Source organism: Alosa alosa, chromosome 8 (genome assembly GCF_017589495.1).
Source record: "Alosa alosa isolate M-15738 ecotype Scorff River chromosome 8, AALO_Geno_1.1, whole genome shotgun sequence".
Taxonomy (NCBI): Eukaryota; Metazoa; Chordata; class Actinopteri; order Clupeiformes; family Clupeidae; genus Alosa; species Alosa alosa.
The window spans coordinates 9,941,559-9,955,932 of NC_063196.1; the positions used below are offsets into that span (position 1 = coordinate 9,941,559).

The 14,374-nt window shown below is 41.6% G+C and overlaps 1 protein-coding gene across 4 annotated transcripts in view; it reads left to right on the top strand.

Annotated features, from left to right (window-relative positions):
* The first annotated feature begins 11,335 nt into the window (after nucleotides 1–11,335).
* Nucleotides 11,336–14,374, top strand: part of prkchb (protein kinase C, eta, b) — a 34,510-nt gene continuing 31,471 nt past the window's right edge. For 3 of the 4 annotated variants that reach the window (XM_048250808.1, XM_048250810.1, XM_048250811.1), the window contains exon 1: nucleotides 11,336–12,277. In XM_048250808.1, the coding sequence (XP_048106765.1) occupies nucleotides 11,927–12,277 (351 nt within the window). In that variant the 5' untranslated portion in view covers nucleotides 11,336–11,926. The remainder of the gene's footprint in view (nucleotides 12,278–14,374) is intronic. The other variant, XM_048250809.1, reaches the window with a different exon arrangement.

Genomic DNA, 14,374 nt, shown 5'->3' on the forward strand with positions numbered 1-14,374 from the left:
TATTTCTTGCCAATTTATTAAATATGGTAGGCCTAACAGTGGGAACAGCTTGTTAAATGGTGCCCTTACAAAGTAATTATACCGTTCACTACATTCACTGAAAAGGTATACTACAAATTGATACTTTGCACTTACATACACTCCTCTAGAATGTAGTGGGTAGTAAAACGTTACTTTAGTCTACTTAGCTCTGTAGTTCTAATGCAACAGGGTGCTATCATATAATGTATGAGTGGTGGAGAGGTGGCTTAGATCCCGTCGGCAGCACCTCTACTTCACACCCATGTTTTCCTCAAATGAATTGGTTTGACCATTGGGATAACACTCAGACTCGTATTTAGTCCCCCTAGAATACCTTGTGAAATGTTTATGACATGAAAAAGGAACAGAAATTGGTAAAGGTTTTATCAATACATAGCATGTTTTACAGCACAGGATGAAACTGAGGCTATATTATCTGAAGCTAAACATACTACTACAGTATATTATGTGGCAACACAAAAGCAGTAGTAAAACTGCTGCTGTGACTGCTCCCTCCCAGAGGTGTACCATGTCTTCCTGACATAATGCATGCTTAACAGCCTCTACATCTTCCGTGGCACATATTTCTGCCAGCCCGTCCATCCAGATGAAAGGCCTGCGGTTAAAAACAAACATCTGAGCTTGGATCTTTCTTCTCGTTTTCTTTTTTCTCTCTCTCAGACGCCCTTCACTGCTCTCCTTGACCACTCTTACACACAGGCGCAAACGCAAACACTCGAGTCACTGAGAATGGCTGAGGTCGATGGATGGGCCCCCTCCCCTCTCTCTCTTTTCTCCCTCTCCCTCTCTGTCTCCCTCTTCTTCCTTTCTCCTCTCAATCACTTGAAGAGATGGTGCAGGGCTGCTTGAGTTACATCCGTCTGCCCTGGTTCCTGCTTTGCCCCTGAATCGGATCTGCGGCCCGTCGGGTTGTTTTCTCTGGCCCTCCAAGGACATTTGCGGTGACCCGTTGTTGAGTTTTATAGATCAGGTCGAAGAGCTCTCAGAGCAAACGCCTTTGAATCAAGAGCACTGAATTAGCACGTCTGTGTTTTGTCGGGCAATCGCGCATCAAAATCTTTGTAAGAGGCCAAAGACATTGTTTTTGCTTAATCAATATAAAAATAATAAATAAATAATAATAATAATAAATAAATAAGAAATAATAAGAAATGTTTGAGATATATAGGATAACAATATACAGTATATTTAATTTAGTATTAAACCCATTTCATATGGAATATTTCCATCTAATACAAAAGCTAGTTTCAAGCCAGTGTCAGAAGGAGGACAGAAAACACTGTACTGCGCTGTGTGACCAATCAGTTTTAGGGTAAAGTGGATTTTAACCAATCACATGAGCTGTTTCTCAGGACTGGGACATATAGTTATTTCCCAAGTACGTTGAAAGCCAGTTTCACACATGCATGTAGGTGATTACAGATAAACACCCTGGAACCCCCCGGATACAGTTTCTAAGACTGTACAGACAACTGAAAGACATCTGAGAGGAGAAAAAATAACAACACCATGCATACACTTCAGTGTGTCAAGTCACAGCATTTTCACTGACCCAAACTAAGATATCAATAACTCATATATAATAAATCAATATGACTAATACCACTGTTATAAATACATTGACAAATAAATGAACAAACAAATAAATAAATCAATCATATTTTTTGACTAACCACCTGACACCCAGTGACGACAATGTGTTTTTGTTTTTTTTTTGTTTTGTGTGTGTGAAATTGTTGTTTGGGGTGCACTTGCGGTGTGTATGTGTGTATGTGTGTGTGTGTGTGTGTGTGTGTGTGTTCCCAAAGGTGTGTGTAATAAAGTGTGATGGACGAGGTGCCGGGTGCCTGTGAAGCCCAAAGCTGACTCGCCCGTCTGCTAATATAGCAACACAGTAGCCGCGCGCCTGACATTCAGAGGTCACATCGCTCGGCCGCGATGCCACAGCAGGTGCTGTGTGTGTGTGTGTGTGTGTGTGTGTGTGTGTGAGAGAGAAAGAGAGAGAGTGGCTCCCTCAGTGTCATGTAAAACCACTTGCACGTACACACACGCATATACACACGTATACAACACATATACACAGACACACACAGTATACTTACAGTGAACTACACACACACACAAGCATTCACTCACACTCACATGGACACATACGCACAATCACACACACACTCACACACACAAACGTGTGTGGACACCTGACCCCCTCAGTAATATAAGTCAGTCATCCCTAGCATTCGGTTTCTGACCTGACGTCAGCCTACTAAACTCGTTGACCAAAATGGAGGCCAGTTGCTCTACCTGCTCTTGACAGCCTACTACAGCATAGACGTTCACCCTGAGAGTAGGTTTTGTGCCCACAAGAACACACTGCTCTGCTCACTGTACCAGTACAAACAGGTGATGATGTACCACATAATATAACCTGTGATTATAATAGATTTGGACAGGAATAAAGGTATGGACCGGAAGACGGTAAAATCTGACCGGGTCCATGCAGGGGGGGTTTGGAAGCTTACAGGGTCATGGCCCATGGTATACCATTCCCACACTAGCGCTGGATTCTTCATCAAAGCATTGCTGCCATCTACCTGTCGAGAAGTAGAACTGCTTTCTGGTTTCAATTTATATTGCCATAAACATACTTTCTGGTATAATATAGTCAGTCAAGGCTTCCTTTATGCCTGGAACTAGTGTTAATTTTATCACCTATTTTTAATTTAGTCTTAGTCTTAGTCTTGTGACAAAATGTCCTTTTTAGTCTTTGTCATATTTAGTCATTCAAATATCATTTTTGTTAGTCAAGTTTTAGTCGACTAAAAGTCTCGTCATTTTAGTGTAGTTTTAGTCAAAAGAAAACTAAAGGTATCTTAGTCTTAGTCAGTTTAGTCAACACATTTTAGTCTTTTTTTATAACAAATTATTTCTGATTACCATTTGAGTCAAATAGTGTTTCACACATCTCAACGAGGGCTACTCGTCTGTTATAATTACTCATTCTGATTTTTTTGTCAGTCAGTATGTTTACATGCACAGGTAAGTCAAGCTACAGTTATAGCTTGGCTGGGATTTGACCATAGACAGTAAAAGATTTGACTGGACCACTGTCATATTCGTAGACCAGTGTTTCTCCGTGTGGTCCGGGGATCACTGGTGGTCTGCAAGCTATCCCAAGTGGTCCTTGAGCAGGCGTGGTAAAATATAATATAGATGAGTTGTTTGCAATATAACTTGTATGTAAATCCAAACAGTTCTGCAACACTGTCTATGTAAGATATGCCAATTTAAATCATACAGTATGAATCCTCTGACACAATAAGCAAAGTGCAAAGTCAATAAGCAAGGTGGTTCAGTGAGTATGCCTATTGTGTAGACTAATTATAGGCTACTGTTGAAGTAGGTCTAATCTTTTTTTTTTTTTAGCTAGGGTTAGTTAAGTGGTCCTGAAACTGAAAAAGTTTGAGAAACACTGTTGTAGGCCAAACTATTAATGTTTTACTCCATACCAAGCTAGATGGCGATATCTTAAACACAACACATTCCCCAAACAGACTCTCCATCTTAGCCATAGCTAACCTGCTAGCGAACTTTCCATATTAGCTTACTTGCTTGCAAACTTTGCATCATCAGTCTAACTAGATGAATAGTTGACATTACATGCTGAACATTTTCGTATGGACATTCTGGGGGATGTTAATTTGTATGAGAGAAGCTTCAACTTCTGGTTATGTAGCATTGTGGCATAAAGCTTAGGTAGTTAGCTTGCTAACTCTGGCAGAAATCTCCAGTGTTCTTGTTCCATGTAGTTTCGTGTTGCAGCCACAGGGTTGCAGCAGCAGCACGTAGACTAGCCTACAGGAAAGCTGTTGCTATTAACTCATTCGGAATATTTTGAAAACATAACAGCTAGATATTCTGTCTTCTCATTTTGTAGACGAACATGAAGGGAGATTTTATCTTAGTTTTTATTTCATGCAAAACATTTTAGTCTCGTCTTTTTTCGTCAACAATAATGCATCTTAAGATAGTCTTAGTCAGTGTTTCAGGACATTACTGCCGTCTCGTCATCGTCTCGTCTTAGTCATGAAAAAAAAGGTCGTTGACGAACATATTTCCTCTTGTCTCGTCTGACGAAATTAACACTACCTGGAACAGACATCTGACATGATTCCATGATTTGTTGGCTTTATATTTGGCTTTTTTTTTATGGGACCTCATATAAGTACAGTTATTGTTTAGCAAGGTTAAGCTACTTATGCAGTAACATAGCTTCAGTATCTCCAGCACTGTATGAATAACAAATGAATGAACATCTTATGCATAAACAACCATCCAGTGACTACTTCAGAACTCAATTTGTATCATGGGAGTAAGCTTTCCTGTACACCCACCCTGTTGTAGGGGTTTCTATCTGGGCCAAGGTAGTGTAGTGGATAAGGAGCTGGACTAGCATGCAATAGCCTGAAAAGTTGGGGGTTCGATTCCCGGCTTTCAGTTATGTCAATGGCCTTCAATTTAATTGACATGTGTACGTCGCTTGTCTGCTAAATGAATGAATGTGAATGTAATCTTTACAACTCATTTGAAAATGTGTTGCAAGGCATAGAAAGTCCTCACTTTAAATAAGCTCACAAAATATCATTAACTAACCACTTGTAACCCTGAGGTTAATCATGAATTATAGTATTAGGAAGTGGTTTATAAAATATGTATCCTCACCCTAACTAATCATTAGTGCATGTGTATATTGCATAATTTATTAAATATTAATAATAATTCATAAACATATTTTAGATATAGGCTTATTTACTATAAACAAACCATTTATAACTGTGTGTACAAATACTTTATTTATGAGAATTAACATAGGAACAATGCTTTACAAATGATGAACAAAGCATTTTGTAATAGTTTGCAACTGGTTTATAATAATAAAATGATTTCATTATAAGTGGTTGTTTCATTACTTATTAAGTATAATACTATATCATGTACTTACAAACATATTTTTTGGATAGGCTTATTTACTATGAACAAACCATTTATAATTGTGTGAACAAATGCTTTACTGATGATAAATTATGTATGAACAAGAAATTACTAATGATGACCAAACCATTAACTAATAAGTAACAAAGGCTTAATAAATGATGAATTGTGTGTAGTTATTATAAAGTGTTACCAATACTTTTTATATGTAACACAAATGCACCTCTTCTCCAGGGGTCTCCTGCAGACTGTTTTATTCTTTCTTGAAGCATCCTGTTGCCTTGGCTTGCTCTTTTTACAGTACATTGTATGTATTGTATGTTCGAGGATTTTAAAAAACAAGGCCGTGTCAGGCTCAAACGATGGAGGTCATGAGACTGGAGAGGGTCTTTCATGACTCAGGGACGTGCGGCTTTCAGCGAGCGCATCTCTGATGCTGCTGCTACTACAATGTGTAGGCCATGTGCCGCCACACGGCAACGGGTGAGCCGCTGCAAGGGCTGCTGGGGAGGGGAAGGACCAACCCAACTACCCACACCACACCCCTCGTACCCTGCACCGAGAGGCCATTGTCGTGTGGACGAGTGGACACTCAACGTTGAGTGGGTTTGCATTGTTGCCACTGCCACAGGGGCCATGGTGCCGTCCTTCTATTGTCATTGTCTGAGGCAAACAGAGACAGAGAAAGAAAAGGAAAGGAAGACATTCATATGAGCAAGTAAGGGACGGGAAGAGAGAGAGAACGTCTGAAAGAGAGAGAACGTCTGAAAGAGAGACGGGCAGAGAGAGAGAACGTCTGAAAGAGAGACGGGCAGAGAGAGGCCATGAGCGAATTGAGAGAAGCACGCTTAACTGGAGGGAAGGGAGTGAGGGAATACAAGAGAATAAAGAGAGATTGTGAGAGAAAGAAAACGGAATTTGTGGAGAGAAGGACAGCCGGGCACAGACAGAGAGGGCTGCAGAGAGAGAGAGAGAGGTCCTGCAGTTGTTTGAGAGGCATAGCAGGCGTGTGACTGGTGCGAATTGGTGTGGTTGAGAGTTGCAGTGCCGGCCCTGTCGCCTAACAGCTGTAACACATCTGTTTCTGATCACATGGAACAGAAACACATGGGTGTTTGTGCCTGTGAGTGTGTGTGCAAGCAACACAGGCAGTGTATGAATGTGTGTACGCGAGTGAGTGTGTGCAAGCAAATGTCAATGGGTATGTGAGTCCAATTGTTTTTTGTGTGTGACTGCCTTGTGTGTGTGTGTGTGTGTGTGTGCATATACCGTGTGTGTGTGTGTGTGTGTGTGTGTGTGTGTGTGTGTGTGTGTGTGTGTGTGTGCATGTACTTATACATATGTGCGTGTGTGTGTGTGTGTGTGTACATATACTTATATTATGTGTGTGTGTGTGTGTGTAAACCTGCCTGTTTGACACGAGCCCCACGCTTATGGGTGTCACGATTGGAGCTCTCTGTGCACACTCACACTTTGCTCATTACCCCCTCTGACACGCACTCTCTCTGTCTCTCTCTCTCACACACACACACACACACTTTCTGACACGCACACATACACACACACACACACACTCCGCGTGCCCCTGCTGCTGCGGCCCAGCCGGAACTCTCCAGAAAGTATTTTTACTGGCCACTGTGTTATTTGTTTATTGCCATTCTGTGCTCCAGCTGAACTTTTCACCAGATTATAAAGCAAAAGGCCCAACTTTTTCAGGGTGGGGGAGAGGGGTTACGGGGTTTGGAGAGTGTGGGGGTGCGGGGGCCTTCAGTGGGCCTACCCTAAGGCAGGAGTCAATCTATCAGGGACCAGGTGTGGGTGTGTCTGTGTGTGGTACCTCAAGAAAGTACCTCAAGGCTTAAGGCTTACTAACAATAAAAAGACCGCTATCCACAACATCCTCCCTGACCTGAATTAAAAAAGGCTTTCCTTGGATGGTGTGTTTGTGTGTGTGTGTGTGTGTGTGTGTGTGTCTGTCTGTGAGAGCTCTCCACATAGCAGATATACTGAGAATATTTGTGAGTAAGTCCAACAAGTGCGACAAGTGTTACTCAACAAAACAGAAGATTTAAAAAAAACACAATAACGTTGTCTGCTTATGCATCGCTGACCTTGCAGAGTAGGCTACATCTATGTTTCCATACATGTTAAGCACATTGTCTGTCTACTCTGATGCATTTAAAGGAGTAGCAATGGCCTGATAACACATTACAAAAGTCGGTTGAATTTGAACATTTCGTCACACTGCTTTAGATTGAATTAAAAAGCCTTTAATAAAACGGGCTAACGTGTTTCGACTATGCATCTTCATCAGAGTGTGTTGATATAACATCTTTGGTATTAATGTATGTTGGCCTTCCACAGGGAGCAGAATCAGATGCTTTATAAATCCTTCAGATGAGCTGCGATTGCATTTCAACTAAGTACTGTAACTTTCATGTTCAAAACTTCACAAATTCACAAAACTGCACAAATTCGGAGCACCTCATATCTTCCGTAAAAGGGAATCATTGCAGTCAAAACTCAATAATCCCTTCTTAAAGGGAAACTTGGCAGGATTTCCCCCTCTGCTGGAGAAATTGCACATTATGCTATTTCAAACTGTGTGAAAAGGTAATGATAAAGCACATGGATTTGTTTACAAGCTAGCGAACTGTTAGCATAAGTTTGGCAGAACTATGTGGATGTTACAAGGTAAGAAACACGATTTAAAAAGAAGTTTCTTGTTTCTCACTTCTCTTTCCGGACGGTAGTCTCAATGTTGCAAGGTTGGTTTTCCGCCTGGGACGCTTAGGCGAGGGAAAGTCACCATTTTCACCGGAACAGGTCATTTAACCATCCAAATGATTTCTAAAGGGGTTTATTAAGTTGAAATAGTTGCCAAGTGCCCCTCTAACATATTTTTTACAAACACAGCTAATTAGACTTTTTAAACACTGAATACTAGGATCTGATAGTTCTCCGTCTTTGTTAGACTTCTGCCTTTTGAAGAACAGGCTATATGCAAGGAAGACCATTGGTGCCCCGACCCCATCTTATTAATCTTTCCCTTCGTGGTTGACTGATGATTAGATGATGATTAGATGATGACCAAAATGAAAGTTAACCAAATTAGGACATCAATGCTTAGCATTAAAGCATGCATAATCCAAAGATAAGGCGTAGGTTACGCGTTGACCACATCTTCTTACTGGAGTTTTTCTCGTCTTCCCTCATAGCAGATATTATTGACTCAATAAATAAAAAAAGGAATTTTACAGGGTGTGCATTTCAGTGTTCAGAAACACATCATGCACTACATTTGACATCTACTCCTTTTACACTACATCGCCCACTGCAGTCCTCTGATGAGCATCTGCTGTGTCGACCATCCATTAATGCTAAGGTCATAATTAAGACTCTTTATCCTCTGTGGTTCATCATTGGTTCAATGAGTTGCCTAGTGTTCTGCATTCTTGTGATATTTTGGGGTCTTTCAAGAAGTGTTTAAATACTACAAGGATACAAGGATACAAGGAAGTTTATTGTCACATGCATATAGTTACTGGAAGTAAGAAATGCAGTGAAATTATGTCTGGTGTCAGCCTATTTGTGCATTAATGGGGGGTAAAGAGTGCAGTAGAAGAGGGTTTAGTAGATTAAGTGGCAAGGGCTGCATAAAAAGGTGGGGGAGGATTGGGATTGGGTGGGGGGCACCAACAAGGAGCACCCAAGAGCAACAGGGCAAGGAAAAACTCCCTTACCAAGGAAGAAACCTTGGGCAGATCCACGGCTCAAAGGGCAACCCAACTGCCAGGGGTCTTGGTGTGTGTGTTGGGGGATGACAGGGGAGATGGGATAGTGTGCTGTGTATGTGGGGAGAGGGCAGTGTGCAATATGTGTGTTGGGGAAGCTTCCTCATGAGACAATGTGCTGCGTATTGGGGGCATGGTGTAGTGGGTAGCATGGGTAGTATGTTGGGGATGTGTGTTGGAGAAGCTTCCTGATGAAATAATGTGCTGTGTATGTAGGGGGCAGGGACTTACTATTGCAAGCAGAGTACTGTATGTATGATGTATGTGAGTGATGACAGTGAAGATGTGTGTGTGTGGGGGGGAGGGAGTGGAGCAGTGACTGTGTGTGTGTGTGTGTGTGTGTGTGTGTGTGTGTGTGTGTGTGGGCAGTGTGCTGTAAGTATGTTGGGGATGTGTGTTGGAGAAGCTTCCTGATGAAATAATGTGCTGTGTATGTAGGGGGCAGGGACTTACTATTGCAAGCAGAGTACTGTATGTATGATGTATGTGAGTGATGACAGTGAAGATGTGTGTGTGTGTGGGGGGGGGGGAGTGGAGCAGTGACTGTGTGTGTGTGTGTGTGTGTGTGTGTGTGTGTAGTGTGTGTGTGGGCAGTGTGCTGTAAGTATGTTGGGGATGTGTGTTGGAGAAGCTTCCTGATGAAATAATGTGCTGTGTATGTAGGGGGGGCAGGGACTTACTATTGCAAGCAGAGTACTGTATGTATGATGTATGTGAGTGATGACAGTGAAGATGTGTGTGTGTGGGCAGGGAGGAAGTGGAGCAGTGACTGTGTGTGTGTGTGTGTGTGTAGTGTGTAGGTGGGGGCAGTGTGCTGTAAGTATGTAGAGGATGTGTGTTGGAGAAGATCCTGAAGACAATGTGCTGTGTATGTAGGGGCAGTGTGCAGCAAGTATGTAGAGGGAGGCTTACTGTAGCAAGCAGTGTGTTGTATGTATGTGAAGTGATGACAGTGATGATGTAAGTGTGTGTGTGTGTTGGGGGTGGGGGGTTGGGGGGCAGAAAGGCTAGGCAATCAAGGACATGGGTAGATGGAGGAGAAATCAAAATAATAAATAAAAGTTATATGGAGATGTGCAAAAGTTGGAGAAAGTCAGATATGTGTGTGTGTGTGTGTGTGTGTGTGTGTGTGTGTGTGTGTGTGTGTGTGTTTTGATGTGTGATGAAATAAGAAAATAAATAAAAGGTCTGTAGCATAGGGAGAGGGATGTAAAAGTGCTAAAAGTCTTGTGGTAGTGTGTGTGTGGGGTCATGAGTGCAATAGTGAATGAGTGCAAAGTCAGTATAGTGTGAGTTCAGAGTTGGGAAATGTTTGAGAGTGCTGAGGAGTGAATGTGTGCAAAGTCAGTATAGTGTGAGTTCAGAGTTCGGATGGCCTGGGGATAAAAACTTCTCCTGAGTCTCTCAGTTCTGGCTTTGTGACTACATAGGCGTCTTCTTGATTTCAGCGGTAGGAACCTCACACTTAATTAATTAATTATCTTACAGTTATGATGAGTTTATGTTTTTTTGTTATGAAAGGTCTTTATTTTCATTGTTGATATTGATATTGCTGTTATTACAATTATGCTTATGTAGGCTTTTCAAGCTTTGTTTGAAACATTTTTTATATATATTTGCCTTTATACAGATATATTGAAGAGGATACCAGGAAGCAAGTGGGAGAGAGAGATGGGGTGGGATCGGGAAATTACCAGGATCGGACTCAAAACAGCATCCCCCATGGTGCTTGGAACCTGAATGTGGTATGTTGGTAATGTTAATATAATGTAAGGCACTGTGGACAAAAGTGTCTGCCAAATACCATAACCACAACCACTTTGAATAATATAAGAATTACCTAAGCCTGATACATAAAAACATACAGTATGACTGAAGTAGCCTTTGGAATTGGTAGCCTTTGAGTGTTCTGCATTTTGAAGTAGCCTACAGTGTTATGCACACAATGTGTTCAATGGCTGATTTTGTGTGTTTTGCACAAAAAAAGCTTTTTGCTTTTATACTTTGAGTTTCTGCCATTCTGTGACAAATAATTGTATAGGCTAAGCAGTTTTTAGAAACTGTAAATCCAGTTTCTGAACTGTTTACATCTTATGTAGCCTATTTGATAGGTAGAATGATGCTACCCTCTGCTGGACAACCTTTGCCACAGTTTGCCACATTGTATAGTTAGACCAGCTTCCCCGACCCAATCTTATGACATTTTCCCTTCGTGGTTGACTGATGATTAGTGATTAGGTGACCAAAATGAAATTAAACCAAATGAGGACATCAATGCTTAACATTAAAGCACGCATAGGCTAATCCAAAGATAAGGCGTTATGCGTTGACGAGATCTTCTTACCGGAGTTTTTCTCGTCTTCTGTCATAGCAGATATTACTGACCCAATAAATAAAAAATAGTAATAAGAAATATATAAATAAAATATAGAAATTACGATAATCGTCACAATGCCTTCCATGTTTTGACTTCCTCAATTCACAAGCAGCTGTCAGCAGTCGGAGGGACATCTAGGTTGTTCTCTGTGGTAGGCCTAGTTTGGATTGTAAGGAATTGTCTGTCAGTCTTCGCAAGCACGTGGGTCATACAAATGTGAAGAGGCGTGAGATTTAGGATACAATTAGTAGGCCTGTGGCTCAGAACATGAGAATTACCGAGAATGACAGAGGTGCACTTGCCTCCAGCTTCCTCTCTTCCCGTATCGTTTGACAGAACTTGTGAATCAGGTGTTCTCTGTCGCATTGTTTGCATTCTTTGTTATGTGCGCCGGTAGGTAACCACCCCACGGAACTTACATAGCCTAGCTCTTCCGAAAACACAGAGCGCCATGAAATGAAGTGGCACAGTTTACTCAGAAGACGACACATCAGAAGGGGGATTTTGAGCGACGCAACCATGGTGACAGTAGTCCACTCCACCAGCGCTTTTACCTAACTAATTATTTGTCTAGAGGTGAGTTGCCCGTTTCAGGAACTTTAAAAGTTAAGAGCTTTAAAAACGTAGCTTGCTATTTGGACATTTGAAGAGGATAATCGTCGGCATGCAGTGTCAGATGTTCTTGCTTTATTTAAGGTGCTGGTAACATACAGTGACCAACGCCATGAGGTTCAACGGGTTCTTGAAAGTTCGAGTTGGGGAGGCGGTAGATCTCAAACCGACATCCTTCTCCAAACGGCATTCTATAAGACCAAGTGTGAAATCAAATTTGATGGACCCTTACATTGTGGCAAAGGTGGACGATGTCAAAATTGGACAGACTGTTACAAAGTCAAAAACGAACAGTCCAACATACAATGAAGTCCTGTGCGCGCAAATTAGTGATGCAAAGGTTCTGGAGCTCGCCGTGTTTCACGATACTCCTATTGGATATGACGATTTTGTGGCCAACTGCACCTTTCAACTGGAGGATATGATGGATACAGCCAATACGAGGCAGACCTTTGAGGGATGGGTAAGCAAGACATTCAGCTTCATCTGAGATATATTTTGCTGTAAACAATTTTTTGAGATGTCTGTTGAGAGTCTTCAACATGTTTCAGTCCACGCAGCCTATAGAGACCCCTGTTATATGGCTTATTAAACTCAGCCAAAATTGTGTAGGATGGCCTAGTGCCACATACTTTAGTGTAAACAGTGTTAAGCCAGATACGTGATATATATGATATACAGAATATTTTTTTAAATTTGTTTTGGGGAAAAATAAAATTGGGCTCAAATCATTTGGCAGGGCCCCTGCACCCTGAAGACCACCTTGTTGAGCATCTCTGTATTCTCAGTGAATAAATCTCAATCAACTGTGCAATCAACAACTACACAAATCTCAAAGGGGACATATTATTCCATGTGGGTTAGCTGAGAGATATAATCATGCGCTCCTGTGAGCCATTCAGATGTCTCCCCTATTGTAACGTCACAGTAGGGGAAATTTCAATATTACTACCCCCCCATCTGAAAATTCCTATCCACTAAGTTGGTAAAGGATATCCCTGCAGCTGTAATTTGGCCATAGCCTAGCCTACGCAGAGAGTGACCCAGGCCATCCGGTAGTAGGTAGGCAGCCAATTTCACAAATGCTTTTAAACTTTGGAATAGGCCACCATCATCTCTATTGAGCTTATGTACTAACCCAAATAATGTTTTACCCATTATCATTTACCATAGGCTATGTTACATCAATAGCAGGCATCTACAAGAATTGATTCTGCTGTAGTTATGGTTATTGTACAGAACAGGCAGTGTTTATTATTCCTCCATAACATATCGCATTTTATCACTGGCAGTCGGAGGCTTTCTGGTGGAGAATCCTCCATCGCTGTGTCATCGCCTCATATTCCCCGACTTTCGACCATACCGCCCGTTGACATAAACATGGAATCAGTTCCTGATGGGGCTTGGCCAGCAACAGTTAATTTGCATTTAAGACAACAGGCCCCAGAATCAGCCTATTCTGAAAGGGACTGAAACTGGCGAGAATGGAGCTGACCGATGATGTGTAATCTGAGAGGAATTTTGCGCAAACAGCTTCAGGGACATGTTTTGTGCAACCTTATTTTGATTTGTTGAAAAAGAAGTATAATATGGGACCTTGAATGTTTTGTTAGGCTGTGCAAATTGCAATGTGTTCGGTTTAAATGGAACTGGTTTTAAATTTGGAGGTAAACCAAGATAAGTAAGACAAGTTTTAGTGACAATAATTGGTTGTGTCAAAGCCTGAAGCCATATGGCCATCAGTCAAAAGTGAGACTTGTTACACTACCATATCATATTTGAAATCAAGGGGTAATAATTTGTGAGATTGCAGATTTGCTTTTAAAAACATTAAACTCTCATTTTGGCCTTGATAGATAATAATAATGGATAAATAGTAGGCCTACTGTATGTGCTCGCATGCATGCTTTATATTGTCCCATTGTGTGTGTGTGTGTTTGTGTGTGTGCACACATGCCTGTATCTGCGTCTGTGTTTGTCTGTCTGTACATAGATCGACAATCCACATGTGATGGAGACTAAATGACACAGACCTGCCTATGAGCTCGCCATCGTGTCCTCTGTGAATCGGTTACTCTCTGCGTCTTTTCGCTTTGCCTTTTTTTGGTGCGATAACTGACTGTTCCAAATGCACACCCACTGCAGAGAGAGCACCAAAACCACAAGCTTTCCGTAGCCCACTGCACTGTTGTTGTAAACAGCCACTTGCAACCCCACTTCTGCCAGAACGGCAGGCTATCATCTCCACATCTACACCAGAGAATTATCTCATCATAAAATGGCATAGCAAAGCACATCTGTCTGTCATCGCCCCGAAGCTGTGGCGCTGTGTCAGCCATTATAGTTATTTATTTGGCAGGCAGTTTTATCGAGATTTACTTATCATGAGTGAGGTGCAATACAAGCAAATGGCTGCTTATGTGGAGATATCAAAGCGATGTCCACTTTTTGACTCTGTGATTGTAGGATATGTGGAGGAATGAAAGTGATCATTATCATAAAAAGAAGCAATCATTTTCATTGAAATGCATTTAGAGTTCAAGTGCCCGGCAGGGCTTGA